Source organism: Lutjanus erythropterus, chromosome 10, assembly GCF_056507025.1.
Source record: "Lutjanus erythropterus isolate fLutEry1 chromosome 10, fLutEry1.hap2, whole genome shotgun sequence".
Taxonomy (NCBI): Eukaryota; Metazoa; Chordata; class Actinopteri; order Lutjaniformes; family Lutjanidae; genus Lutjanus; species Lutjanus erythropterus.
This window is the reverse complement of record NC_139326.1, coordinates 3315595-3341994: the sequence shown is the minus strand read 5'-3', so window position 1 is coordinate 3341994 and position 26400 is coordinate 3315595. Positions and strand designations below refer to the sequence as shown.

The 26400-nt window shown below is 42.5% G+C and overlaps 1 protein-coding gene across 1 annotated transcript in view; it reads left to right on the top strand.

The window, feature by feature from the left end:
* The window catches only part of hmcn2 (hemicentin 2), a 106473-nt gene that overhangs the window by 35846 nt on the left and 44227 nt on the right, over nucleotides 1–26400 (top strand). The window contains exons 22-46 of the mRNA XM_084727892.1: nucleotides 847–1006; nucleotides 6875–7002; nucleotides 7193–7444; nucleotides 9312–9395; nucleotides 12462–12653; nucleotides 13542–13672; nucleotides 14060–14204; nucleotides 15933–16059; nucleotides 16165–16322; nucleotides 16842–17120; nucleotides 17206–17348; nucleotides 19412–19562; nucleotides 19691–19906; nucleotides 19999–20112; nucleotides 20431–20618; nucleotides 20708–20804; nucleotides 21279–21440; nucleotides 21562–21675; nucleotides 21872–22068; nucleotides 23079–23160; nucleotides 23272–23403; nucleotides 23653–23796; nucleotides 23882–24041; nucleotides 24537–24661; nucleotides 26192–26375. Of these exons, the coding sequence (XP_084584018.1) occupies nucleotides 847–1006; nucleotides 6875–7002; nucleotides 7193–7444; nucleotides 9312–9395; nucleotides 12462–12653; nucleotides 13542–13672; nucleotides 14060–14204; nucleotides 15933–16059; nucleotides 16165–16322; nucleotides 16842–17120; nucleotides 17206–17348; nucleotides 19412–19562; nucleotides 19691–19906; nucleotides 19999–20112; nucleotides 20431–20618; nucleotides 20708–20804; nucleotides 21279–21440; nucleotides 21562–21675; nucleotides 21872–22068; nucleotides 23079–23160; nucleotides 23272–23403; nucleotides 23653–23796; nucleotides 23882–24041; nucleotides 24537–24661; nucleotides 26192–26375 (3865 nt within the window). The remainder of the gene's footprint in view (nucleotides 1–846; nucleotides 1007–6874; nucleotides 7003–7192; nucleotides 7445–9311; nucleotides 9396–12461; nucleotides 12654–13541; nucleotides 13673–14059; nucleotides 14205–15932; nucleotides 16060–16164; nucleotides 16323–16841; nucleotides 17121–17205; nucleotides 17349–19411; nucleotides 19563–19690; nucleotides 19907–19998; nucleotides 20113–20430; nucleotides 20619–20707; nucleotides 20805–21278; nucleotides 21441–21561; nucleotides 21676–21871; nucleotides 22069–23078; nucleotides 23161–23271; nucleotides 23404–23652; nucleotides 23797–23881; nucleotides 24042–24536; nucleotides 24662–26191; nucleotides 26376–26400) is intronic.

The following is a 26400-nucleotide window of genomic DNA, read 5'->3' as shown; positions in this document are numbered from 1 at the left end:
AAATCAGCTGAAATGTGCCTTGAAAATGCATGAAGCATGAGCTAAATAACAACACACCAAAATAGCAGTGCATACATCACCCAGATTGACAACCTGTGAAACCGAGAGGAGAGAGATGAAGGAGCCGTCTGTCCCATTCGGCACTTTGCTAACTGTGCCAAGAGATTTCAAGTGTGGCACCAATGTGTGTTAATGCACTCCACAGCCATGTAATAACCTTTTCTTCTTATTTCAGTTCCCATGAATCGGGTAGCGAAGCACTTATTGCTGAAGTGTTTTCTGCAAAATAGGCAGCTCTGGAGGAGCCTGTCCTGAACATTGATTGGTGCTACACTTAGCCACTTCCACAACAAGCTAAAGCTTTCTGTCCATCAGGAAACTCTGCAAAAAATATGATCCAGTTCCACCCAAATAAATGAATAAAGGTCTAAAGTGGTGCTTGTGTACAGTGAGGCCCACAGAAACACTGCAGTCTGCTCTGGTGCACGGATGTTTTCTCCTTCTGTGCTCCAGCAGCATCGTAATTGAGAAAGCATTAAAAGAAAATTTAGTAACGCCCCTGAGTGCAGGATGAGTCATCAACAGTTTTTAACCGTTTTCCAGGAAAAGCACAACTCTGAAATACCATTAAAATACCTGAAAATATCTACGATTTTGTCATTGTTGGGCCAGATACTGAAGTATAGGTGATGTATAGGTGAATATATATGTGATAAAGATATTTAAAAACACTTAAATGCATAAAAAACATTGATTTACACTTTGTGGGAACTTTAAGTTTTCTGTTTTTAGAGATACAAAGCAGGTTAATGATGTTCTAACTATTCGTCTCCCCCTTTTCTCCAGCCATGCCGAAGATAATGGGTGTGAGCGGCCATGATAACACGGTGAAGATGGCCGCAGAGGTTGGGACAGAGGTTGTTCTCCCATGTGAGGCTCAGGGGAGTCCCTCACCCCTTGTCACGTGGAGCAGAAACGGGCATCCCATCCCCCCTGTCACAGCTGGGTAAGAGGAAGTCTTACCTCACTCCTGTAATGATGCAGTAAAATTTGTTAAACATCGTGTAACGTAAGACAAAAGTTCCCACAATACCTCAGCTCTGACTAAGCTAACATCTGACTCAGCTTTTACAAGGCAGCCTGCTGCCAGTCGGTGTTTGGAGTTCATTTAGTGATGTCTTTTGAAGGGCAGCAACAGTCTGCCGGAGAGCTGTGAGGGGGCTCCGCTCGTTGGCTAAACTGAGCGGGAACATCTGGTCCCACATGGTTCGCTGAGTTCCGTCTTTCATGTGTGGTCAGTCTGGGTGCAGACAGGCTGGCTGACTCGGGACGCAGCCTGGATAGATGACAGACATCCTCCTCGGGCCAGACACCGGGCCGAACGGTTTCGGGGTAGATAGGAGAATGACGGAGTGGGTTGAAAGCTGCGGTGACTCAGACGCAGCATGACTTGTGTGGGGCCAGGAAGGAGGAAAAGGTAGGGGGGTGGAGTGGGGAGGTGCCAGGAAGAGGGGAGGAAAACGAACTGACAGAGGAAGAGATACAAGCTCTGTCTGCCTGATGTTGGGATTCCCTGGGGTGCTGCAGCAGTAAAACAACATGCTGACTCTTTACTAGTCCTGTCTGATGAGAATAACACATCTCTGTGAAACAACCCCCACATCAGCCAATGCTTTGCATATGCAGGACCTGCGGAAACAAGCCTGCTGTGAGGGAGGGAGACTCATGCTCTCCTGCTGCACTCTGTGGGTCAGAGGAAATGACCGGGGGGGCTGATTGTTGAAATAACTTAAATCAGTCTGCAGGGCCATGTAAGGAATTACAACTACTCAAATTACTGCCATAAAGTGAATTTTTTTGGGGGGGTACTTGCTAATCGACATGCTAATATGAGTATTTTTTTTCAAGGTTGTAATTGTACTCATACTTAGATTTTTTATGACATGCAATGTTTATTTTTTAATATGCACATCAGTCATATAAAGGATATAAAACATTATTTTTCAAATTAACTAAAACTCCCGTTCTCAACCCCACCCAGCGCACACAAGAAAAGAAACCAGAAAACAAAAACCAAAGGGCATATCCTCGCCAATCCTCTCCATTTTCCCAGGAGACTTCTGTTTTTCATTGCTCTCTCCCGGTTTCCTCCCAGGGTGACGATTCTCCCGTATCCCTTCTGACAAATTTTCACGCCTTTTCTTTCCTTTTCTTTATCACAACTCTGTTTCTGGCACTGTTTTCACCCAGACAACAATACAGCCACACAAAATGTTGTTCTGTGACATGGAAGAGAGCTGCTAGTGCCTGCTGTATCCAGTTCAGTTTCAAATATGAAGGCAAAGAAATACTCATGGAAATTAATAACACAGAAAGAATAATAATAATTCCTGTTTCTTAGAGAAAGTTTTAAAGCCTAAAAAAATTTGTAAAATATTATTTACTGTGTTATTGTAACCAGATTTAAAATTGGAATAGGTACGGTTACTGTGGTTACATTCTGGCTCAGTTATCAGTCATCTGCAGGCATCTGTTTGCCAAAAAATGCTTTATTTATTATTTTGTTATTTTCAACCTTTAAAAGTAACTAGAACCTCATTTTTTCTGGGAGAAAAGCCCCAGACTTCACACTCTGCTTTCAAAATCTTCTCTATTTTTGAGGTCTCAAGGTTGCCAGGTATGCAAAAGGGGTCAATCTGCATTGCCAGCTGTTGCCAAAAAGACAAAACCACTCTGGGAAAACATAATTGTAAACAAATGAAAACTTTGAATCCCTGAGATAGTGATCAAAAACACTGTGCTTCCATCTCGTCTATACAGTGTCGCTTTTATGAAAGAGATATGTAGGCATCAGTAATAAATTGAGATGTTTCACAACCAGATAAAAACTCCATGTTGTAGCTTTAAAATCATAACAGCTACTGAGTTCTACAATTTGAATTAATATCCAAACCTTTAATCAGCATCTCTGTAGCCAATAAGGCTACCTGATGACAAATGGGCCAAAGAAAACCAGGACAACGCTGCAGCAGACAGGCTGACTGCAGGATTTTTTCTTTTTTAATTGCTCAGTCGGGCAAGTGGGTCAGAAATCTGTTTGCCCATACTCAACTTTTACTTGCCTTTGTACAAATAGTTTTCTTTCTTAGCAGTTATCAAATACAAGCAAGGACTCAAGTTAATTGTCATGTTTAATCCAGGGCTGCAATGTCTGTAAAATGTCAGAGAATAGTCGAAAAATTTCCACCCCATTTTCCAAATCTCCATATTTGTAAGGCTATTTTTGCATGAAAAACTACATCAACCCTCTTACCCAGTCGGGCAAGTGAGTAGCTAGATTAGACTAGCATGACATGACATTTCACTAGCCCCGGGGCAAGCGGGCAATCCTTACTGCTGAGCCGTGGACTGTGACCACTGAGCAGAACAGTGCAAAAAATTTGGAGTAATTTAGGCGGTTGAAAAGTAATTTTATACTCTTGTACTAGTTTTTGAGAAGAATACTTTATAATTTCACTTAAGTATTTTTTTGCACCTGTAGTTTTACTTGTAGCTGAGTGATATATCAGTAATAGTACGAGTACCTGAGTACAGATTTTCATGTAATAGGCCAGTGCTAACAAAAGGACAGAAGGGGAGGGCAGAGCTGTTGAACTCTGAGACAATGGATTTAATCCTGATGAGGCCAATTTGTCCCAGTTAGTCTTCGTGTCAGTCTGTGGACACAGATGACTCGACACCAGTGTGAGGAGTGATGAATGGGCGACAAGGGTGGTTCACGTCTCGTGTGCTTGAGCGTCACTGTGGCAGTGTGGAGCTGCAGCGCTGCAGTCGGAGCACAGACTGATCACTGCAGAGGGCAGAGGGAGTCATTTGGTTCCAATGTTAGATGCTGCTGCCTCCCCTCAGGCTGTTTGAGGAGGTGGGGGAGCAGCATTACACCATATGTGCAGCTGATATAGAGAGCTCTTTGTGCTTCAATATCCTCTTGCATGAACATGTTATTGTTATAATTGAGTTGCTTAGCAGACACACTTATCTAAGATAAATCACAGAGGTGTGTTTACACTTGTGGATATCATGCATTTGTACAGCTGGAGAGCTTCTGGAGCAGTTCAGGTTACCACACACCCCCTTACAGTCTCTGCCTGACCTACATTTAAGATTTTAACCTACATTTAACTGCTGCGTGTTTTTACAACAAATCATTTATTTGGAGTGGAGGTTAGGGTGTGTGATCGCCTCCATATGTCCACTTGTTTGTGACAAACAAATATTTAAGGAGTGGCTGGTTTGGCAAAAACTTTACTTTCCACTAGAGCTGCAACAAAAAGTTGAGAAGTCGATTGAAACGGATTGCCAACTTTGATGATAATCGATTAATTATTTCAGTAATTTTTAAACAAAAGTGTCAAACATTTTCTGTTCCCAGCTTCTTAAATAATAGGATTCACTGTTTGTCTTTGTTATTTATGACAGTAAATGAAGAGTCTTTGGATTGGAGACTCCTGGTTGGACAAAAGAGGCCATTTGAATTGAGCAATTTTTTTCTCAGGTTTCTCAAAGTGCGGCCTGTGGGTCAATGACAGACCTTTGAAACATTTTGTGTGGCCCCCAAACATGTGTCACTTGTGTCACTCTGTCTCCAGTGACCATGAAAATTGCACAAAAGGCAAAAGGCCTCATTAAGTGTTTGGTTTGTCCATTCGTTGCTACTGTAGAAACATGGCAGTGCAGCATCGCGACCTCTGTATCTACAGAGGACCTGCGTCTACTGTAGATAGAAACGGCCCAGAAAAATCCATGATTCTTGTTTTCAGGTGATTATACCAGGCCCAGCACCACAAGGGGTCAGAGGGGGCGGTCAAAGAGCAAAACCATTGGCTGGGATACATGTGACTGTCACTTAGCTGTCATTTCAGAACAGCACTGATTGTTGTGTGTGCATGCAAGTGTCTGTCAGGTTAGAAATTACACTTTGTAGAAATCAAGTGGTTGCATGGCAACTAGAGGCACCTTGGGAGAGTCGCAGGAATTACATTCAGTCCCCAATGCTAATGCTGTTAACTAAAGTTGGAGATTTAGAGGAAAGTTTAGTGTGGAAGTGAGGTGGAAAATCCATCATGAGAGTATGCACTGTATGACTGAGGAGAAAAGAAAATTTCAGGACAAATAAATCAACTCTTACTTTGTTGGACCTCGGGGGAACAGATAAAGTGATCTGCTTTATCGGCAAACTGGTGAATTTTGTGCTCAAGAAATCTAATGTTAAACACATTATGAGAGCAGTCACAAATCCTACAACAAGCAAGAAACATATTGATAATGGCGACCTGCAGGACTGTCCATCTAGCGCCACCATCAGGTCAACATTTGATTTTCAGAGTATCTGTATTTTCTGACCCGTTACTGAAAAATACACAATAGTTGCTGCACAGTTTTCTGTCCCAACAGGAAGAAATAAATGGATATCTGTGAGCCTCCAGTTTGACCTTTCCCACAGCAACGTCATCAGGTCAAACTCTGGCTACCATTTTACACTATAATTACCCCGGACAATGGTAATTGTGAGAGTAACAACTCACCAGGGAGATTACTGAGCCGTGGCTGAGGTCCAGACTCCACTTAGTGCTTTTTTTCCTTCCATCCATCACAGATTAATTTTTCTTTATTGCGACACAAATGCAGAGAAGCCATCAACAGCTTTCAGTTCTGTATTGCGGTCACTTCCTCTCATGCTTTGTGTTGTATTAAAAGCACACAATCGACAGTGTAGCATTCGGCCTCATTCTTTTGACAAATTGCTCAGAATTTGTACGTATTATCTAATTATTTCATTCACTAATGAACCTCTTCATCAATGAGCCTCTGGCAGCAGCTGTCCAGGGAATTTACTGTCTGAATCTGTTTACAGGAACCGTTGTCATCAACTTATCTTTACCTAAAAATAGAAACAGAAGCAAAACATCATCTTGAAATTTGTCCTCAAAAACACACACGTGTTTGTTACTGTCTTTTCTATGTTCGTAGCGCTCTCTGGTCCTTCTGGCTTGTGGGTAATGAGCGGGCTGCCATCTCGATTTGTATACTTTTCTTTTAATCAACACCAAAACGGCAAGACAGGGCAGCCAATATCACTTTGTCAGGATTCACAGCAGGCTTTTCTCTCTACCTCCGTTAAACTTATACCTTAAACTTCCTGAACAGGGACAGGTAGGAACTAATATTGACACTAAGGCAAGGTGGCATGAAGAAGCAGCTTAAAGCACATTAAAAACAACACAGCACAACATAGAGTTCAACATCTGTGTTTGAGCATGAAGCATTATGGATGTAAAGATAGAGTCCTCCTCCCCTCATTCTTTTTCTTGCATGTTGTGTTGTCAGCTCAGAACCGGTCCGCCTGTCAGGCGAAGACACGAAAAAGGTCCACGCGCTGCAGCTCCCTTCAGTCAAATTTATTAGCACATCCACAAGTGATGTTTTGAGCCAAGCTGGTCTTCTGGCTGTCGAGTGCGACAGCTTGATTCTGTGGTGGAGCAGGTCTCTCTCTGTGGCCGTCTGCAATAAAGATGAAAAAATAACTGACTGTAGGATAAAAGTGGCAACATTTGAAGGAGCCATGGGCAGCTGCTATATGCAGCAGTATTGGCTGCCCAGCACTGAAAACATCATGTAGCTTCTGTAAATATTTTACTATTTATGTGCTCATATAGCTGTATCCATACTCCACAGTGTTAAATAGGACACTAGAGGAAAATACTGTTACAAAACAACCTTCTCTCCCAAAACACAGTGGCTGTAGATCTTCAGTGACTCATAACGTGTTTTGTTTTCTCCATCTCTTTGCCCTTGACCCCTAACCACTCCCCAGGTTCACTGTTTTGCCTTCGGGCTCTCTGAGGATCACTGATGTGCGCCTGATTGATAGTAAACTGTACACCTGCACTGCCGAGAACCCAGCAGGCAACGTGTCCCTAAGCTACAATTTACACATTCAAGGTAACTCCATGGGACTTCATTAGAAAGTGGAAGTTCTTAAGAAACCTTAAAACTTTGTTTCTGTCTAGCTGTCAGGTTCCATGTGAATAGATCACCTCTAACATATGCAAAATATGTGAGATATGTGAATAAACGGGTGTGTAACAGATGGCATCAGACATGCATTTAGGATGTTTGTTTTTGTCCTCAGCTAAGCCCAGAATTCAGCCGGCACCTTCCCTCCTGAAGGCTCTGATTGGCCAGAGAGTGATTCTGCCCTGTGTAGTCCAGGGAGAGCCGAGCCCCGAGGTCAGCTGGTTTCACAACGGACTTCCTGTTGGGGTCAAGAACAGTACGCCCCTCCGGATCGAGCGGGTCAGCCTCGATGACCAGGGCACTTACCGGTGTGTGGCCAAGAACAGCGCAGGACAGGAGACCCTGGAGATCAAGCTGGAGATTCTGGGTGAATATCTGTTGTTTGTTCATTTATAGAATAAGCAGAAATTAACCCTTAAATAGGCAGGCACATATAGATATTTTACCCAAACCCTCTTTGTTGAACTGTAGGAACTACTGACAGAACCCCCCCCCCCCCCCCCCCCCCCCCCCACAGCCAGTTGTAGGACTGTATCCCCCAGGGTACAGAAGCAAATTAAACTCTGCATCATGTACAGTATATTGTGAATCATGCTTGCTTGCTTTTAAAACCATTTCCTAGCACTTGCGATATAAACATTAATACACACCGACAGTGTCCCAGTTTTAGGCTCTCGCAGTCTTTGGAGGTGCATCCTCTTGAGGCACAGTAGTTTCATGCTGAAGGAAGATTCTAGAAAAGTAAGGACTAGTACAGGGCGTCGTCTGACCACGTCATAAATCAAAAGTGTTTATAGCTGTTCCAAAGGTTAACACTTGAGAGTGTGAAACTGACTGAAATAGAGGGGGGAGGGTGCTTGATATTGTTTCAATATGGAGATAAGAGTCTCTCCTGGCGGAGACTCGTAGTGTCACTTCTGCGCAGCAGGATAATCACGGCATGAAGTGGGTGTGAATGTTGGATTGGCAGCTTCAGAAAATTACAGGCAGGTCCCACCATTCCAACTTCGGAAAAGTTTGGAGGGATTGGGTGTCTGAAGGTATTCTTTCCCCTTAAGCTCTCCTTTAAGCCTTTATCAACGTTTTTAAGTTGAGAACTCAGGATGATGTGGTCAGTTGTGCTGAATCAAGCCTTCCTGCCATCAGTAATGGGGTGCCTCAGGGGTGTTGTCTTGGTCCATTACTATTCACATTATACATAAATAACTTGTATGTAAATGACAGATTTATATGCCCCTTGGTTCCACTCCAGCACATGCTCCTACTCATCTTCAGTCTGCTTTTGATGCTTTCCAGACATCCCTACTCCTAAATCTGAATGAGACCAACTACATGTGTACGCATTAACCTCGGCAGAGCTAGTACACACTTTTGAAATGTTGGTCGTCTGGAAGTGCTGTTCCTGCATGCTGGTTGTGTGTGTTTGTATGAGAATGAATATTCTTTGTTTTCAAGCCTCTCCTGAAAAACAGATCTTAATTTCAATCTATCTGAGATGGGTGGGAATCATCAGACGCCCCACAACATGATATTATTATCAAGTCATGATACAATATTATTGCAGTTGTTAACATTTTGCGATATGCTTTGTATTACAATGACATATATTTTGCAATTTACTACCTTTTTTCAACTGGAAAAAACTCACTTGAATCACAGTAAACATATCAATGGTAACAGCGAGCTAACCGTCAATCAGATATGTTACTGTTAAACTTTGGAATTGTGGGTAGTGTAGTACTTCTCCATGACTCTGCAAATTTTTCTTCAAATGAGGTTGATACGTACTGACTTGTGACTTCTGTAGGAATATATCTGATCGCTTCACGATCTCAGAGCTTGTGGTCAGTCTGCCTTGGATGGTTACATTTAGAGGTGCAACAATTAATCGATTATTAAGTTAATCACTTACTTTGGTGATCAGTTTGTGTATCTTTTTAAGAAAAAATATCAACATTCTCTGATTCCAGCTTCTTTAATGCGAATATTTTTTGGTTTCTTTACTCCTCTCTGACAGTAAACTGAAGATGAATTTGGGTTGTTGGCAAAACAAGATTTTTGAAGACGTCATCACAGAGTTTGGGAAACATTGATCAACATTTTCACCATGTTTTAAGCTCTATGCAGAATATAATGGGATTTGCACTGTTGAGATTACACCCATGATTTAATGTTCATCAACTGTCGTTGCTGCGCTCTGAACCAACACTCAACGTGTTTTTCTGTCCTCACAGAGGCCCCGTCCTTTGCTGAACCTGGGGATGCCATCATGGAGAAAGTAGCAAACAGCAAGGTCATCATCCCGTGTCCCGCTGAAGGTACGAAACGATTCAATGTTGATGAGTCAGCCTCAGACAGACTGAAAATAAAAAGGCCTGAGAAGAGACACAATTTACAAGGTGTGACTAAAGTTTTTAGAGCATAAAGTGGATGAGTCTTTTTTGGTTTGTTTTTATCACACAGGAGAATATTCCACTTTGAATGTAGGACAGATATGCGTAGTTCTGCACCATCAAAGGAGTGTTTCACTGTCACTGTAGACTTTTTGTTGTCAAACCTTTAAAAAAGATCCTTGCCATCATAAAAGGCTCTGCTTCCTTTTATCACCGCACCTTGAGACAAGATGTTGTCTCTATATTTTAACATCTCTGTGCGAACAAGGTAGCATCCTGCAGGGATGTGCTTTCTATTTCACCAAAACACAGTGAGTGTGTGTGTATGCGTGTAGATGCACTGATGGGTGCCTCTGACAGCCGCCCGTGCACACAGGTATTGTTTGTGTGGAGCTGTGCCATGGTAACAGCTCGGTGTAGGAAGGTGAGGACCATGTCTAATGTGGAGCAACAGCTGGAACATCAGTCTGCCTGCTGCCTCAGTGAGCCACATCTGCTTTCCTCTGCGTCGGGGCCTGCTGGGAGAGGAATCCTAATTACAGGCTGCTGCTGGCAGATGAAGGACAGAGATGTCTGAGGTGCACTGTGAAGCACAGGAAGAGGAAGATGAAGCCACACTGGCCCTCCTTCTATCCAAGTCACACCGGCGGGCAGGCGGGCGGGCGGGCTGTACCAGGCCTCAGAGGGCTCATACAGAAATGCTTGATGCTCTTGACACCTTAGAGAGGCAGCCGGCAGCAGGAAACAAGGATCCCCTCATTGTTCTCTTGAGATCGCGGCCTCTGCCAAAAGGATACTATTAATTCACCAACAAGCACATTGCATTCGATAGAGGTAATTATTTTGGAAACACATGGAAGAGATAATCTCCGACTTCGTCAGCCTGAGCAAATAAATTTAAAGTCTGCTAATGAGATCTGTTAACATCTAAAATAGAACATCTGTATGCATTTCCTCCCTGCAATGAGATAATGAATTTGCCTCAAAGCTCCTTAACTGTAAACATGTGTAGAGAGAGGCCACGGACGATAACATCACCTTTCATTCTGCTGCCTCTCCTGTGGTTCGTTTTTTTTTTTTGGACGGGGGGCTGAGAATGGGTGCTGTGTTTGATTTCCCTTCCTGGTCGGTGGTGTTTGTATATGTAACACCTCTGTAAATAGACAGAGCCGTGGCATTTGGATCACTCCCCATGCACTGCTGCTATTTCACTGCAACTCCTCACTGGTGTGTCCTTGTCCTGACTGTTGGGTACAAAATCCTCCATCTTTTTCTCCCACTTTCCACCTTTCTAATGTTGACCATTTACAGCTCTTCTCCATCTATCAATATCAATCAATATCAGTTTAAGTATACACTATATTTAGAAGATTATCTTTTCTGAATCAACTTTTCTGAATGGAAACCACCGTTATATAAGCCATATATCACTCTCTCCAAAGAAACCAGAGTCCTTTGGCAAAAATAGTAATTTTACCTCACAGAACACTGTGTTATTGTTTGGTGAATCTGAACTAACCTTTAAAAACACTAAAGTCACACAATAACACAAACAAACTAACTGATCAAGGCAGCGGTAGACCAGCAACTCTCATGTTCCATGAGGTAAAATTACGGATTTTGCTAATGGAGTCTGGTTGCTTTGGAGAAAGCGACATTTGGCTTATATAACAGCAGTTTCCAGACAAAAAAAGGCTGTCTGACAGCAAGGTTAAGTTGTGAAAATATTCTAAATATAGCGTGCAATCATACTGATATAAACTTTTTCAAGTGGACCCTGTTTTAGGTGGATAAAATGTGTTTTATTGCTCTTTCACTGTAACTCGACACTGGTCTGTCCTTGTCCTCAGAATCTGATGATGGATACAAAATTCTCTCTTCTGTTCTCATGTTGACCATTTTCAGCTCTTTTCCACCCATCCATACCAATCAATATCAGTTTAAGTGTACGCTATATTTAGAACATTTTCACCACTTTACCTTGGCATCAGACAATCTTTTCCAACTGGAAACCGGCGTTACATAAGCCAAACAGGGATGGTTTGGATTTTTTGAAGTGGGCTTGAATGAGGTACTTATCCATGTCAGACACCCTTTTTCTATGGAAAACGTCTGTCGTAAAAGTGAATTATTAGTCTCCTTTGCTCTATTGGGAAAATCAGTAATTTTAACTTGCAGAACACTAGAGTCGCTGGTCTACAGTCGCCTCGATCTGTTGATTTTTTTGTGTTATTGTGTGACTTCAGTGAATCCGAACTCGCATCTAAAAACACCAAAGTCACACAATAATACAAAGAAACTAATCACTCTATGTAGCAGTGGACCAGCAATTTTCAATGAGGTAAAATGAATGAGTTCACCTGTGGAGTTCGGTTAGTTTGGAGAAGGTGATATTTGGTGAAAGTGGTGAAAATATTCTATATAGTGCACACTTAAACTGATCTTTTAGGTGTCTAAAATATGTTTTGCTGCTTCTGGCTGGTCTGTCCTTGTCCTGGGGGTTTGTTGTGTTGGGCACAAAATCCTCCACCTTTTTTTTGCCTCATTTCACCTTTCTCCTGTTGACCATTTCCACCCACAACACACATCTGTTTCAGGCTCCAGAGCCTTTGAACTGTTTGTTCAGCCACTCCTATTCTTGCTGCTCAAGCCTCTCACCTCAGTGTTTGGTAATAAATCTTGATGCTAGTGTTTTAAATCCTATATCGTCTTACTTTTTTATGTGACTCTGACCTTGAAATCTTAAGCTCACTGGCTACAAGGACTCAAACCATTTTGGCAATGGTCTCCCCTGCTGTTCCGCTGTCCAACAGATAAATGTAGAGCTGGCTGTTTCTAGTCTGGGCCGCTTGCCCATTAAGTTCTCCTCCTGTAGAGAAGCAGAGCGATGGAAGTAACTTTTCTCTCTGTCAGACGTGATCAATAAAGCTCAGTTTATACTCAACTCAGAATCCTTCTCTTGTCCACCACCCCATCCCACCCCACCTGCAGGTTCACCTCGTCCCAAAGTACGTTGGTTCAAGAATGGCCTGGAGATACATCCCGAACAGTCGGAGTTTTCTGTGGCGAGGGATGGAGCGCTCGTAATTAGCGCAGCGTCTGCCAGCCACAGCGGGGACTTCAAGTGCGTGGCGACCAATGAGGCAGGCTCTGTGGAGAGAAAGACGAGGCTGAAAGTAAATGGTGAGAATTCAGTTAACCCCATTTTTCTTCCTCCTCACAAAATACCTTAAAGGGGTAGTTCTGATTTTTTGAAGTGCGGTTGTTTGATGAACTTATCCATAGTCAGTGTGTTGCCTACAGTAGACGGCAGTCACATGCCCCCAGTTTGGAGAAGCAGGGAGGAGTACCAGCAATGGAAGCTAAGCACTGACCTGCTGTGCACAGGGTCAGCAGCAAAAATGTGCATTAGCCACCTAAAAATAAGATTTTTCTCTATATTTACAAATTTTTCACTGTTAACCTGTCGTTATATGAGCCAAATATCAATCTCTCCAAACCAACCAAACTCCATCGGTAAAATCACTAATTTTACCTCGCAGACCACAGGAGTTGCTGGTCTACTGCTGCCTCGATCAGTTAGTTTGTTTGTGTTGTTGTGTGACTTCAGTGTTTTCAAAGTTTAGTTCAAATCAACCAAAGTCACACAATGACACAAAAATACTTTATAACCAATTGAGGCAGCAGCAGAGCAGCAAATTTGTGTTCTGCAGAGTAAAACCACTGATTTTATTCATGGAGTTTGGTTGGTTGTAAAGAACAATATTTGGTTTATATGACAGCAGTTTCCCACTGGAAAAGGCTGTCTGATGGCAAAGTAAAGCAGTGAAAATATTCTAAAAATAAAACACTCTTACACTGATACTGGATTTTTTTTTAGGTGGCTGAAATACATTTTGCTGCTGACCCTGTCCACAGCAGTTCATTGCTTAGTTTCCTACACAGGCACTCCTGCTGCTTTCCCAAACTAGGCTAATACACTATGGATAAGTAGCTCATACAGCCCCACTTTTAATAATCCAAACTATTCATTTAAACTGAACACAAAACACTTCTTTTGCACTTCTTCAGTTCCCCCAGAGATCCAAGACGACGGCCAGCCACTGAACCTCACTGTCACCTTGAAGCAGCCTCTCACTCTGGGCTGCGATGCCTTTGGGATCCCGTCTCCAACGATCACCTGGACTAAAGATGGTCATCCAGTGAGTATTTTCACCCTCAATTCACATCTACAGTAAATGTAGAGCTTGAGCTGCATGTTAATATGTGTTGTGGATCTCTAGCTGTACAATGCCACCAAGTGGTCAGTGATCTAATTACAATGAAACACTGGATTCAAGAGATACAAGATTTACTGTTGCATCTCATTATACAAATATAATGAGATTGTTGGGATTTGGCTCCTCAGCATTTCTGTGTGCAGTGTGTATACAGCCTGTATGTGGGTAAATATGCATTTTTGCATGTAGTTGTTTGCATGTTGTGTGTGTGTGTGTGGTGTGTGTGTGTGTGTGTGGTGCGTGTGTGTGTGTGTGTGTGTGTGTGTGTGTGTGTGTGGGGACACACTAAACTGATTGCTTTGTGTCTAGGTGGACAGTCCAGGGGTTTACCTGCAGAATGGGAACAGGATGCTGAGAATCTACAGAGTTCAGCCAGAACATGCAGGAAGATTTTGCTGCACAGCTCAAAACTCAGCCGGAGAGGCCCGGAGAGAATATAACATCGTGGTGCAAGGTGAGCTCATAAACCAGCTGTCACACTGGTATTTATTATGAACAAGAATAGAGACCGATTTAAGGATGCCTCCTACATTCAGTAGAGAGTTAAAAGGGATATTTTTTGTGCCTCGCAGAGCATGCCAATCACAGCGTGAAGTGGGTGTTAGCGTTGGATTTTCAGCTTCAGAAAGTTACAGAAATGGTCCGGCACAGCTCCCCCTAATCCAGTTTTGGAAACGTTTGGGGGAAGGTGGTGTGATCGAAGCCTTTCAAACATCTGACATACACTTCTGACAGAGTACGCCGGCCCCTACAGCAGTCTTTTAAACCTCTGTTAACTTGTGTGAGTTTAGAAGTCAGACGACGTGCCAATTGTGCTGAATCAAACCTTCTTGTCATCATAATGAGGTGCCTCAGGTGTCTTGGTCTGTTAGTATTTAAATTCTACGTAAATAACATTATTCTTCCTAATTAGTACTTAAAACCTACTTTTATGCAAATTATCAATTTAAATGCCTCAGGTTCCTCTCCAACCCAGACTGCTACTCATCTTCAGTCTGCTTTTGATGCTTTCCTGATATCCCTAAATTGTGAATTTAGAATCAACTTAGCGTAGGAGAAAAGAGATTTGAGGATGCCTTGCACAGCAGGCCAATCACGACATGAGGCAGGGGTGAATGTTGGACACAGCATCCCCTAACTCATCCTTGGAAATTTTTTGGGGGGAGGGGGCACGATCAAAGCTATTCGATCATCTGAGAAACACATTAGACAAAATATACAGGCCCCTTAAGAATATATTGTGTAAGATTTACAGGTATTTACTGACAGCATATGGTAGAAATAGTATGCAACATTAATAAACATGTCTTCATTAGTGAATAATCACCTGAAAATAAGTATCATTGTGTTTTTGTTACCTTAGAATGAGCTGTTTATATCTACAGAGGGTGTGAGTCTTTCACAAAGGCCGCCATGTTGCACTACTGGACAAATAAACTACAGACTGCTCCTTTTAAGCCTCTAAAAAACAAAAGAAAGCCTTATAAACTTTTCTAAGTTAAGAAATCAGGATGACATGGCCAATTGTGTGGAATTAATCCTTTTTGCCGTCTTAATGAGGCACCTCGGGGGTCTGTTCTTGGTCCATTACTGTTTAAATTCTACATAAATAACATTATTCTTCCTAATCAGTACTTAAAACCCACTTTTATGGAAATGAAAGATTTATATGCCTCTGGTTACACTCCAACCCAGGCTCCTACTTATCTTCAGTCTGCCTTTGATGCTTTCCTGATATCCTTAAATGTGAATTTAGTACTAAGAAGAATAGAACAGGGTAAAAGACAGATTTAAGGATGCCTGCTGCATTAAGAAGAGAATTAAAAGGGGTATTTTTCTTGCCATCAGTGGAATTCTCCTGGAACAGCAGTCTCAGGTACCCAAAGAGCTTCAACTGTTTAATTAAACTTTAATACTCTGGTCAGTGTAGCATACATCTTGAAAGTTGTCATTCCCCTCACACCTACAAAGACTCATCATTAATGTCAATGCTTTTGACATTAATGATCTTATTAATAATTAAACTGATGTCCCTCTGTAATCTGGATGATTTTAGCAGGTCTGTTTTTTTCTCACAACAGTGATTATAACTTTGATGCAATTGTTATCTCATTCAGCATTTAGATCGATCTCTTAAATACTTCAGTTCTTCAGTGTATTTCTTGTGTATACGCTGTTACAGCTCCTCCAGTGATCTCAGGAACATCCCGACTGCAGGAGCTGACTGTGGTCCTGGGCCAGGAGGTGGAGTTTCAGTGTCGGGTTAGCGGACGACCGGCACCCAGAGTGGAATGGAGCCGGGATGGAGAGTGAGCATCCCTCTGACTGTTTATCGATGTGACATTCAGCGCTGCACGCGCAGATTGCGTGCATCCATAGTATTGATTTGATCCACCGTTCCTTCCTCTCTCCAGGGTTCTCTCCCGTGATGGAGACCCCCATGTGGAGTTTCTGGAAGACGGCCAGGTGTTGAAGGTGAAGTCAGTGAGGCTGAGGGACCAGGGGCTGTACCAGTGTCTGGCCAGTAACAACGCAGGAACTCAGACGCGCCAGTTCAGACTCACAGTGCAAGGTCTGTGCTTTGTCTAAGACACAAAACATACACTCACAACCATACCGGCCTGATTTCAGATTATACTCTAATTTATTTTCTCCCTACACAAAACAGTAAAGGAAAGAAAAGAAACAAAGAAAACAAAAACTCCTTGAAAAGGTTTTCAGGGTTTTGGGTGGACATTGTTTTAACAGACTAGTGCATAGAATTTATGAAGATTTAAAAAAGAAATGAAGTGAACATTATACTTTATTCATGTGTAGATCTGTCCTCTACAGCTGATTTGACTCGCACCACACTGTCTGGTCTGTTAGCACACACTTAATTCTCTTTATGCAGGCCTCTGGGGACTTTTGTGTCACCTAAAGACCATGTGCTGTAATTACCTAAAGTATTATTGCACACTGCATTTCTGTTTTAGAGCGTCTCCTGCACAAAACAGGTCTATTCTCTTAGGATCTATTTATTCTGTGCTCCAGGCCTGTAAGAATCTTACTGGCTGTTAAACATTTGTGTACTGTGGGTCTTTTTCTCCAGCTCCCCCCACCATCAGGGGCCCAAATGAGACCTCGGAGGTGTCAGTGGTGCTGGGTTTCCCCACAGTCCTCCCTTGTGATGTGGAGGGCTCGCCCACACCCAGTATCACCTGGTTAAAGGACAACCAGCCCATCGTGTCCAGTCCTCAGCTGACATACACGCGCGGCGGACAGGCGCTACGTCTGGGCTCGGCACGCGGAGACAGCACAGGCCTCTACACCTGCAGGGCCACAAATCCAGCCGGCACTGCCATCAAACATTACTCTCTGAGTGTTCTGGGTAAGACTCGTCTGCAGCTCTTACAAATTAAAGTGTTTGAGACTAAACTTTTAATGATACATCTGTTTTTTTCCCCTCTCTTCAGTCCCACCACAGATTGAGGGCGACTCCACATCCTTAACGTTTGGCGGTCAGGAGGAAAAAGTTCGGATCAACGGGAGTTTAACCCTCTCCTGCCTGACCAAAGGTTTCCCTGAGCCCAAGGTTCACTGGTTCAAGGACGGACAGGTTGGTGTGTCGTTCTATAAAACTGCAAACACGTGCCTCTAAGGTCATTTTAATGGAACAAGTTCAACCTCTACTGGCAACCAGTACAAATTGCAACAACCTCACCAGAATTGACATCCTCTTGCACAAGCCACCTCCACCCTCCAGTGCGATGAGTAAGCCAGTTAATTATAGCAAACACATTGAAGAAAAATCCAGTGATTAAATATTATGACGTGAAATACTACAATAATACTACTTTCCCCTGTGCAGCTACTGTTCAGTATGTGTGTGTGCCTGTGTGCATGTTCTGCACGGCCTCCAACAGAGAGCAGCAGAATATACATGAGGATTAGGCTAATTTTGGATTAATGTAACACTGATTTTCTTTCTAAATGGGGATGGAGGTTTGTTTGAATTTTTTTAAAAACACATTATAGGCTGGAAATTGTGTTTTAAAAGCACCTGCCAGATATTTTGTTGCCTTAGTGGTGCTTATTATCCAACCTTTCAAACCCTCAACTGACACAAGTGATACAAGTGAGGCAGGAACACTTTAGAAGACGAACAGAAGCCCCAAGAGCAGAAAAAAAAATCTGGTGATCCATTTTCTAAGGGCTTGCATGTCTAGTCTCTTGTTCCCAATGTGTCTAAAAGTATCAAGGTGAATTTTAATTTCTCAATGCACTGTAAACACAAGGTTTATGTATTGTGTGTTGCAAGTTGCAAGTTATATAACATTACTGACATATATTTCTTTGAGCTAGAAATGTATTAAAATCAGCACCAGCTTTTTTCCCCCACCCCAAATGAGAATACTTAGAAAGATTATCCTGGCAAAACCTTTTTTTTCATTTGTTCTTGAGTCATAAACGCAGGAGAGACGACAGCTGAGAACAGACTAAGGATCACCACTTTTTTTTTCAGTACTTTCTTCTCAGGGCTTTCAGAAGGACAGATTGTACTGTAGATAAGATCGTACTCTGCTAACATGGTTGGACAGTTTTTAAAAAATGATCAAAATTGATGCAGCAGAACTGAACATATTGCCTCTTTTATTCTCTGTATTCCACTTCCTTGTCAAAAGCTGGTGCCTACATTACCCACAATGCAACTTGTCCACCAGCTCATTCAGAGGATCAGGTGTGTTATGCTAGTAGCGGCTAATGTTTTAGCAATTCATCAGCTGGAGACACAGAAGGCTTTAGGCATTGAAAGTCACACCACTGGGTCAAAATTACCAACTCCTGTATCCAGCTGACCATAAACAAAAGCAATCATGTGACTACAAATTAAGGACAAACAGTTCACATTACTTAATTCATCTTGGACTCAAGGACATGGAGACAATGGTAAGCAAACCAGAGCAAAAAAAATGTCATGCCAAGTGAATCCATCATGTTACTAAAGTCATCAGTCTTGTATCTTAATTAAAATAGATAAGTTATAGGCATTATTTTATTTTAATTTAAGTCAGTGCTACGAAACAAAGTCCTGAACTTGGCATTAATGTAAATCTGAACTCATGTGTGAAACAGTTTTAATGTTGTGGGGTAAAATATGCCAGTGATGCTTGGGCAAGTTGAGTCAGTGGCTCAATTTACACCTGAAAGTTTAAATAAGCTGCGTATGTACTGAGTGACCTGTGTATCCAGTATATGGTCCAAGGACCACATGAAAGACAGAATGACACTGAAGACGCCTATCAACAAAACAAGTGAAGGAGAAGTTCTCATCATCAGATTTTTGATGATTACATGGAGTTTGAACCTGCAGAAACTTGCTCATTTTACTCCTTCCTTGGGGCAATATGTACCACAGGATTTTTTTTTTGATTGTTCTGAAACCATATTAATGAGATACTTGATTTAATTTCTGTGGTTATACAACAACTTAAATAAATTAAATAAATGCATTGTTTTGCAAATGTAAAAAAGTTGCCCATGCAGTAGTACTCCACAGCAGCTGTGATGGTTTAAATCAGTTCCTCTTTAATCACTTTTGAAGAAACACAGTACCCACAGATTGCTAGGAGCAATATTTTGTCGGGACTATATCATCTGATGTATTTTCTTTGTCCTCAGTTGCTGACTGGAAACGTCCATCCTGGCATTCAGGACAGTGGTCACTTCCTCCACATTGAAAATGCCATGATGTCCCATGAGGGCCAGTACACCTGTGTGGTCACCAACTCTGCAGGAGAGGACAAGAGAGACTTCCGTGTCACCATTCAGGGTGCGTTCAGTTAGTCTGTGTAAATTTCTTGTCTTCAGTTTGCAAACTTCTTCTCTTTTCATATACTGTTAGCCAAGTTATTTTTTAAAATTCATTGTGACCTGACAGAAATGCTCTTTTCTTTCTAGTCCCGCCGATCTTTCACCGGGTGACGAACAGAGAAGCGTCCTGGGGTCTGGGACACGAGGAGGATGATAAAGAAGACATGGTGGAGAAACGGGAGGTGGTCCTGGGACATCCAATCACCCTGTCCTGTGAGAGTAACGCCATCCCCCCGCCCAAACTCAGCTGGTACAAGGATGGACGAAAACTCACCTCTGCTGACGGAGTGATGCTACTTCCAGGTCGGAGGAAACTACTTCCTTTGTGATCTCAGTCAAATCATCAGTGTGGTTTTTATGTTGGACTTCATGGATAACTGTGTTTGTCCTTTCAGGTGGACAGGTGCTACAAATTGCTCGAGTGCAGAAAGAAGACGCTGGGAAGTACACATGTCAAGCTGTGAATGAAGCTGGAGAGGACCGCATGCACTTTGAACTGGAGATCCTGGGTAAGAGCATGTACACCAGAAGTTTAACCTGAAGATATTAATGCACAAATGTATATGCATTTTAGATATGCTGTGTAATTTTATACTCTGATATAATTATTTCTTATGGAAATATATTTCATTTATTCTCAATATTTTCCCTTTACTGTCAAAATGCACAAAACCCCCAAATCTTCCACCTCTGATTTCTTTTTTTTTTGTCTGGCCCTAATATAGAATATTTAAATTCTCAAAATGCAGAATAAGAAAAAAAAAAAACCCTCCCCATCATTTTTCCCTTTATGTCTGACAGTAGTCTGTTATGTTTTTCCTCCTCAGTCCCTCCTGTGATCACGGGAGCCACAGAAGAGTTCATGGAAGAAATGGGAGCCGTGGTGAACAGCACTGTGGTTCTCCACTGTGACGTGACTGGACACCCCGCTCCAGTCGTCTCCTGGCTGAGAGACGGACAGCCGGTGCACACAGACTCACAGCATCACATCAGTGAGGACGGGACACAACTCCAGGTTGATCATGGCTGACTTTTAGATAAATACCAGCTTGCAAAAAGTGACATGTTTTTATCGAGGATTAACAATTAAATCCTATGTTTCAGCTCCTCAGTGTCCAGGTCTCAGACATGGCCGGATATTCGTGTGTAGCTGAGAACAAGGTTGGGACAGTTGAGAAGCACTTCAGTCTGACAGTGCAAGGTAAGGAAAGTCTGTTTACACCTGGTATGAACATGTGTCTTGAGTGATCCAATCACACACAGAAAAAATTAACTTGATCTTTAACATTTTCAGAATTTACAGAAGAATTAAGATTTTTTGTATTTAAAAAAATGCCTGTTTTTCTAAGGGAGTCTGGCAATATTGCAGGTACTATTTATTTTGGCAGGTAAGAGATCCCAAACATGACATTTGCATTACCAAACAGAAATCACACGTGTTTCATGTAGGTCCTTTCATGTGGCCCAAGACATATTGCATACTCACTGCTGAAAGAATGTGGTCACATGCGGCCCAGACCGACTCTGAATGTGGTCTGAGTGGTCAGATATTAATGCACCCTCAATGCATCGTGTATGCACTCACACCTGTGCTTATGATAGGACCACCCAGGACAAGAGAGTTACATATAAACAACCTCTGCGTGTACAACATCAGTGTTTTCTTCTCTTCCAGTACCTCCCAGAATAATTGGTCGTAAGGAGGAGGAGGTTAGTGTGATAGAGGGCCACATGGTGTCGTTGCTGTGTGATGTCCAGGCGTACCCTCCTCCAGAGATCACCTGGACCAGAGACGGACAGCTCCTCCACTTCAGCACCGGCATCCACATTCTGCCAGGTCAGGTTTTGGCCACCTGCAAAACCCAAATCATTAAGTCAGGAGCTTTTCCTTGTTCTGAATCTAATAATGGCACTGATATTACATTTCATATCATTTTATATATATATATACATTATAGGTGGCCAGATGCTGCAGTTGCCCCGGGCAAGACTGGAAGATGCAGGACAATATGTTTGCACCGCCACCAACTCAGCAGGCCAGGACCAGAAGAGTATTCTCCTCAGTGTTCACGGTGAGTGAACACATGGTGACCCATCTGCACAATTCAGCTACATATACAGATGATCAAATCTCAAAACATTGTCTCCACAAAAAAAATCTGTTTACCGCAAGCCAGCTGTGGCCACAGAGAGTTCAGGAGTGAATCATAACCAGTTCTGAGTGAATCAAACTGAGATCATGCCCTCCCTGTGTGTCAAAACCATCAGTCCTGCCCACCCTGAAGCCCCGACTAGATGCCGAGTCAGACTCCGTCACCCCGCAAGTCGGCTCCTCCGTCGCCCTGAGGTGTGAGGCCCATGGTGTCCCTGAGCCCGAGGTCACGTGGTACAAGAATGGCCTTCAACTGGCTGCAGGGAACGGACTGAAGATGGATCGTCACCAGCTGGAGATCATTGGAGTTCAGGTCAGGACAAAATGTTTACGTCATACATGTTTGAAGCAGAAAACAAAAAGCCATTTAAGGACACAAAGTGGCTTTTGCACAGACACCAGTCTTTAAACACAGTATGTAGGATTTAGTGGCATCTATCGGTGAACTTGCAGATTGCAAACACCTCACCCTCCCCTTCCAAGCGTGTAGGAGAACCTACAAAACTCCAGAGCCCTCTGTAGCTATAACAGGTCATTCTAAGGTAATGAAAACACAACAATTCTGATTTTCAGGTGATTATACATGAAGGGAAACATACCTGGGAATATTATATTACATTTCTGCCAGATTCTGCCAATAAAACCTCCTAGATCTTAAAATCTGTCTCTTTAAATGTCCAAAGTTTATATATTTAACAATATAAACAATAACAATAAAATACAATGCCAGTGGAGGGTGATAATATTCAGAGAAAAAAACCCCAAAGAATTTCCAAGATAAAAGTTATAAATTTATGAGAAAAAATCAGACATTCTCTGAGATGATAAAGTCATAAATTTACAAGGAAATGCTCAAGATATTCTCTGAAATTTTAGTCAAATTTATGAGAAAAAATGGGAAAAATCAAGGCTACAGCAGACATCAAACTTGAACACCAACATTGTGTGTGTTAAATCAGTCACAGCAACAACACAGTCAACAACAACAGAACTGAAACTTCATCTCCTTGCAGATGAAGAAGGAGAGACGGTGTCGGGACGCAACCTAGAGTTTGTGTTTTTCTACATTTTGACACCAAGATTTTTATTTTTACTGCAAATGTATCTATGATCCAAATATTGGTTATGTGTTTCCTTTACTGATGGTGTGTTGGTGGTGTGGTGTGTTTTGCTCTATTTTAAGTTAATGTACCTGATTTAGAACACATGCACCAGTTAATATGACAGGAAGGAGTCGAGTTCTTTCTTTGCCCTTCAGGCAAAGGGCTCAAAATGTTCCCTGCCTGTCTCACCACAATGACCTTCTTCTTCTTTGGTTCCTAGCTGGCAGATGGTGGCACCTACACCTGCAAAGTATCCAACGTGGCCGGACAGGTGGACAGGACATTCAGACTGACGGTTCATGGTGAGAATATGTCTGCTGTATTCTCAAAGTAACCCTTAAGCCCAAGGCAGTGGTCAGCCTTTTTTTAAGAAAAAAAAACCAAAAAAACATAACACAAATATATTTCCCCAGTTCCACCGGTCCTGGACGGGTCACTCCGGGAGTCCCTGAACTACACCCTGGGTTCCCACGTGGCCCTGCTGTGTGAGGCCTCAGGGGTCCCTGTGCCGAGCATCACCTGGCTCAAGGACGGAACTCCGATCGGTAATTCGTTTTTTTAGTTTTTATTTTTTGTTTTCAATTCAGTTTAGTCTCAATTAGTTTCCAGAGTGGGTTTGCTCATTTCGGTTTAGTTTAGTTTCTGTTAGGTTTGGTATTAGTTTTAGATTTTTTTTTAATTATTATAATATGGGGGTATGTGTCACGGGCAAGAATTAAGTTCAGCATAGGTCCCTGTATATTTTTATTTTAAATAAAAAAAAATTGTAGTAAGTGAGTGTGTTTGTTCTGCAGAGAGCAGTCTGCAGTGGCAGTGGTCCATCAGAGGGAACAGGTTGGAGCTGGGACCTCTCACTCTGTCTCACGCTGGAACGTACACCTGTGTGGCCAAGAACACCGAGGGACAAACACAGAAAGACTACACACTCACAGTGCAGGGTAAAGACGAACTGGAAAATGATATATATCGCTCATAAAAGGACTGATTTTGGTGGTATTTATCAGTAATCTTTGCCCTTCTCAGTGTCTCCCACCATCCTGGACTCTGAACACCCCTCTGATGTGAGTGCACCCGTGGGAGAGGAGCTGACCCTGGAGTGCAGAGCAGCCGGAATCCCCACACCACGCCTCAGCTGGCTGAAAGACGGAGTGGCTTTAGAGGGATCAGACACCCGTCACATCGCGTAAGTCATTCCGGGCAAGTCCGGGCTTTAAATGCGCCACATGACAATATGAGGCAATAGTGATAATAATGGTTTTTGTGCTCAAAGCTGCTGAATTTGTTTTGCAAGCAGCACAAGAATTGATCAACAGCGTTCCCTGAAGGTTTGTAAAATAAAATATTAATCATCGTCGACAGCGAGCGATGTGTGGACAGACAAATGGAGTCGTTTATAGTCCCTGGCCTAATTTCATCATGGGTAACAGCAAGAGCAGCTGTTTTACAGCTGTTCGGCAGCTTATGTATGTGGTCATCCCAACTGCATCAGCCAGAGAGATGTCTGTGTGTGTCTGTGTGTGAGAAACTCGTGGGACGATGATGATAATGATGATGGGAAAGTAATGCTGTGGTTCAGAGGTGGGGCAGACGAATCAGAAATGCTGGTTTAGACGGGAAAATGGATAAAGTAGTCATTGCTGTTAATGTGAAAACATAATGTGTATTTGTAACCCAACAGTGTGACCCCTGACGGCAGCACACTAACATTACTGAGGCTGAGCCCCGAGGATTCTGGGACGTACACCTGTTTGGCGGTCAGCCCGGCCGGACAGGAGAGCAAACTCTACACCCTGTTTGTACTCGGTCAGTTTGAACTTCTCATCTGTGTTTCTCTGTTAGCGCTGAAGTTTCTGACTGGTTTCACAGCAGGCCGCTGCCCACCCTGAGCCTGGTTCTGCTGTTCAAGGGGAGATTTTCCTCGCCACTGTCGCCATGTGCTTGCTCATGGAGGAAATTGTTCGGTCTCTGTAAATAATAAGTTCAGCACACTGAGTGGTCACGTAACGGTTGTTATGAACCGTGGTGTTTGCAGCATTTGACCAAAAATGGACAAGTCTGCTGGCAACAGATATTATAAAAGTCATCACAGAGCACTTTTCAGGATACTCAGACACTTAACATACATTTGATCCTAAAAACAACACACTAAAAACACAAATTATTTTTTAAAAATAGCGATATATCACCTTGCTTATAGTACTGCAATATATTGAATTATAACCTCTTTATTGCGATACATATCAGATCGACAGATTCTTGCCAACACACAACCCTGATCTACATCCTGTCAGGCTCAAACTTTGCTTTAGTGCGCTCTCTCGTCGTTCTCTCCTGACTAGATCTTTACTTGTCTTGTATTAGCTCTCAGATGTACGTTGCTTCAGATAAGAGTTAGTATGTTCCAGAGCTTTGGGGCAAAACTGACAAACATCCCCGTTTTTCTTTTGGCTGCTTTTGTGAACCACCAATAAACAAGCTGCAGATGATCACAGTGTTCTTGAAGGCAACTAGGGAACAAGGGAGTTAGAAATGTAATTTGGTCTTAGCCCATTAAGGGCTTTGTATGTAAGAAAGAGGACCTTAAAATCAGTTCTACATGTTACAGGAAGTCGGTGCAGAGCAGCTAAAACTGGACTAATGTGCTCTTTTCTCTTGGTTCTGGAGAGGCATTACAGTAATCAGTTTGACTAGAAATAAAGGCATAAATCAGTTTTTTCTGCAGCTTTTTGATTTAGAAAAAGATGTTTTCATCTTCTTATTAACGTGGGACTGGAAACTTAGATCTGAATCGAGGACAACACCAAGACTGGTCACCTGAGATTTAATCCAGGGAGTCGGTTTAGCCTTATTCTTTGAGCTGCAAACCCAGTGGTGTTAAACAGACTTAAAAAAATGAATGAATTCAAAGCTTACTTTCATTTCTCAGAAGTACAAGGCTTCAATGCTTCAGTTAGTCTCTGTTGTAGGATATCGGTATACAAAAGCACAATGAAATGACTTGAATGAATAGTTACGTCCAGCACCACTAAATAAACCTTCCAAGAGAACTGATTGATCACCTGGCAGTGCTTTTATACATGTTGACCTCTTATCTCGAACTTAACCTCTTCCAGAGCAGGTTAGGTGTTCAGCATAAGTCACCATTAAGATGTAACCTATTAAAAACTGAACCACCGTTGTAGGGGAAGTTGAACCCCAAATCCTGCTCGGTACTACAGGCCCCTGCTCTCTATATATCTAAAAAGCACCTTGAGATTACTTCTGTTATGATTTGCTGTTATATAAATGAAATGACTTGATTTGATCTGATTAATTTGTCTTGTCACATCACAGTCCCACCATCCATCTCTGGTGAGACCAACGTCCCCAGAGAGGTGCAGGTGACTCAGGACAGCGTTGTGACTCTGGAGTGTCAGACAGCAGGAAACCCTCCTCCTCAGATCAGCTGGCTGAAGAACGGACGTCCTCTGCTGCTGTCTCCTCGTACTCGCCTCCTGTCTGGTGACTCTGTGCTGAGGTCAGTTTACAGAGAGAGAGAGCTA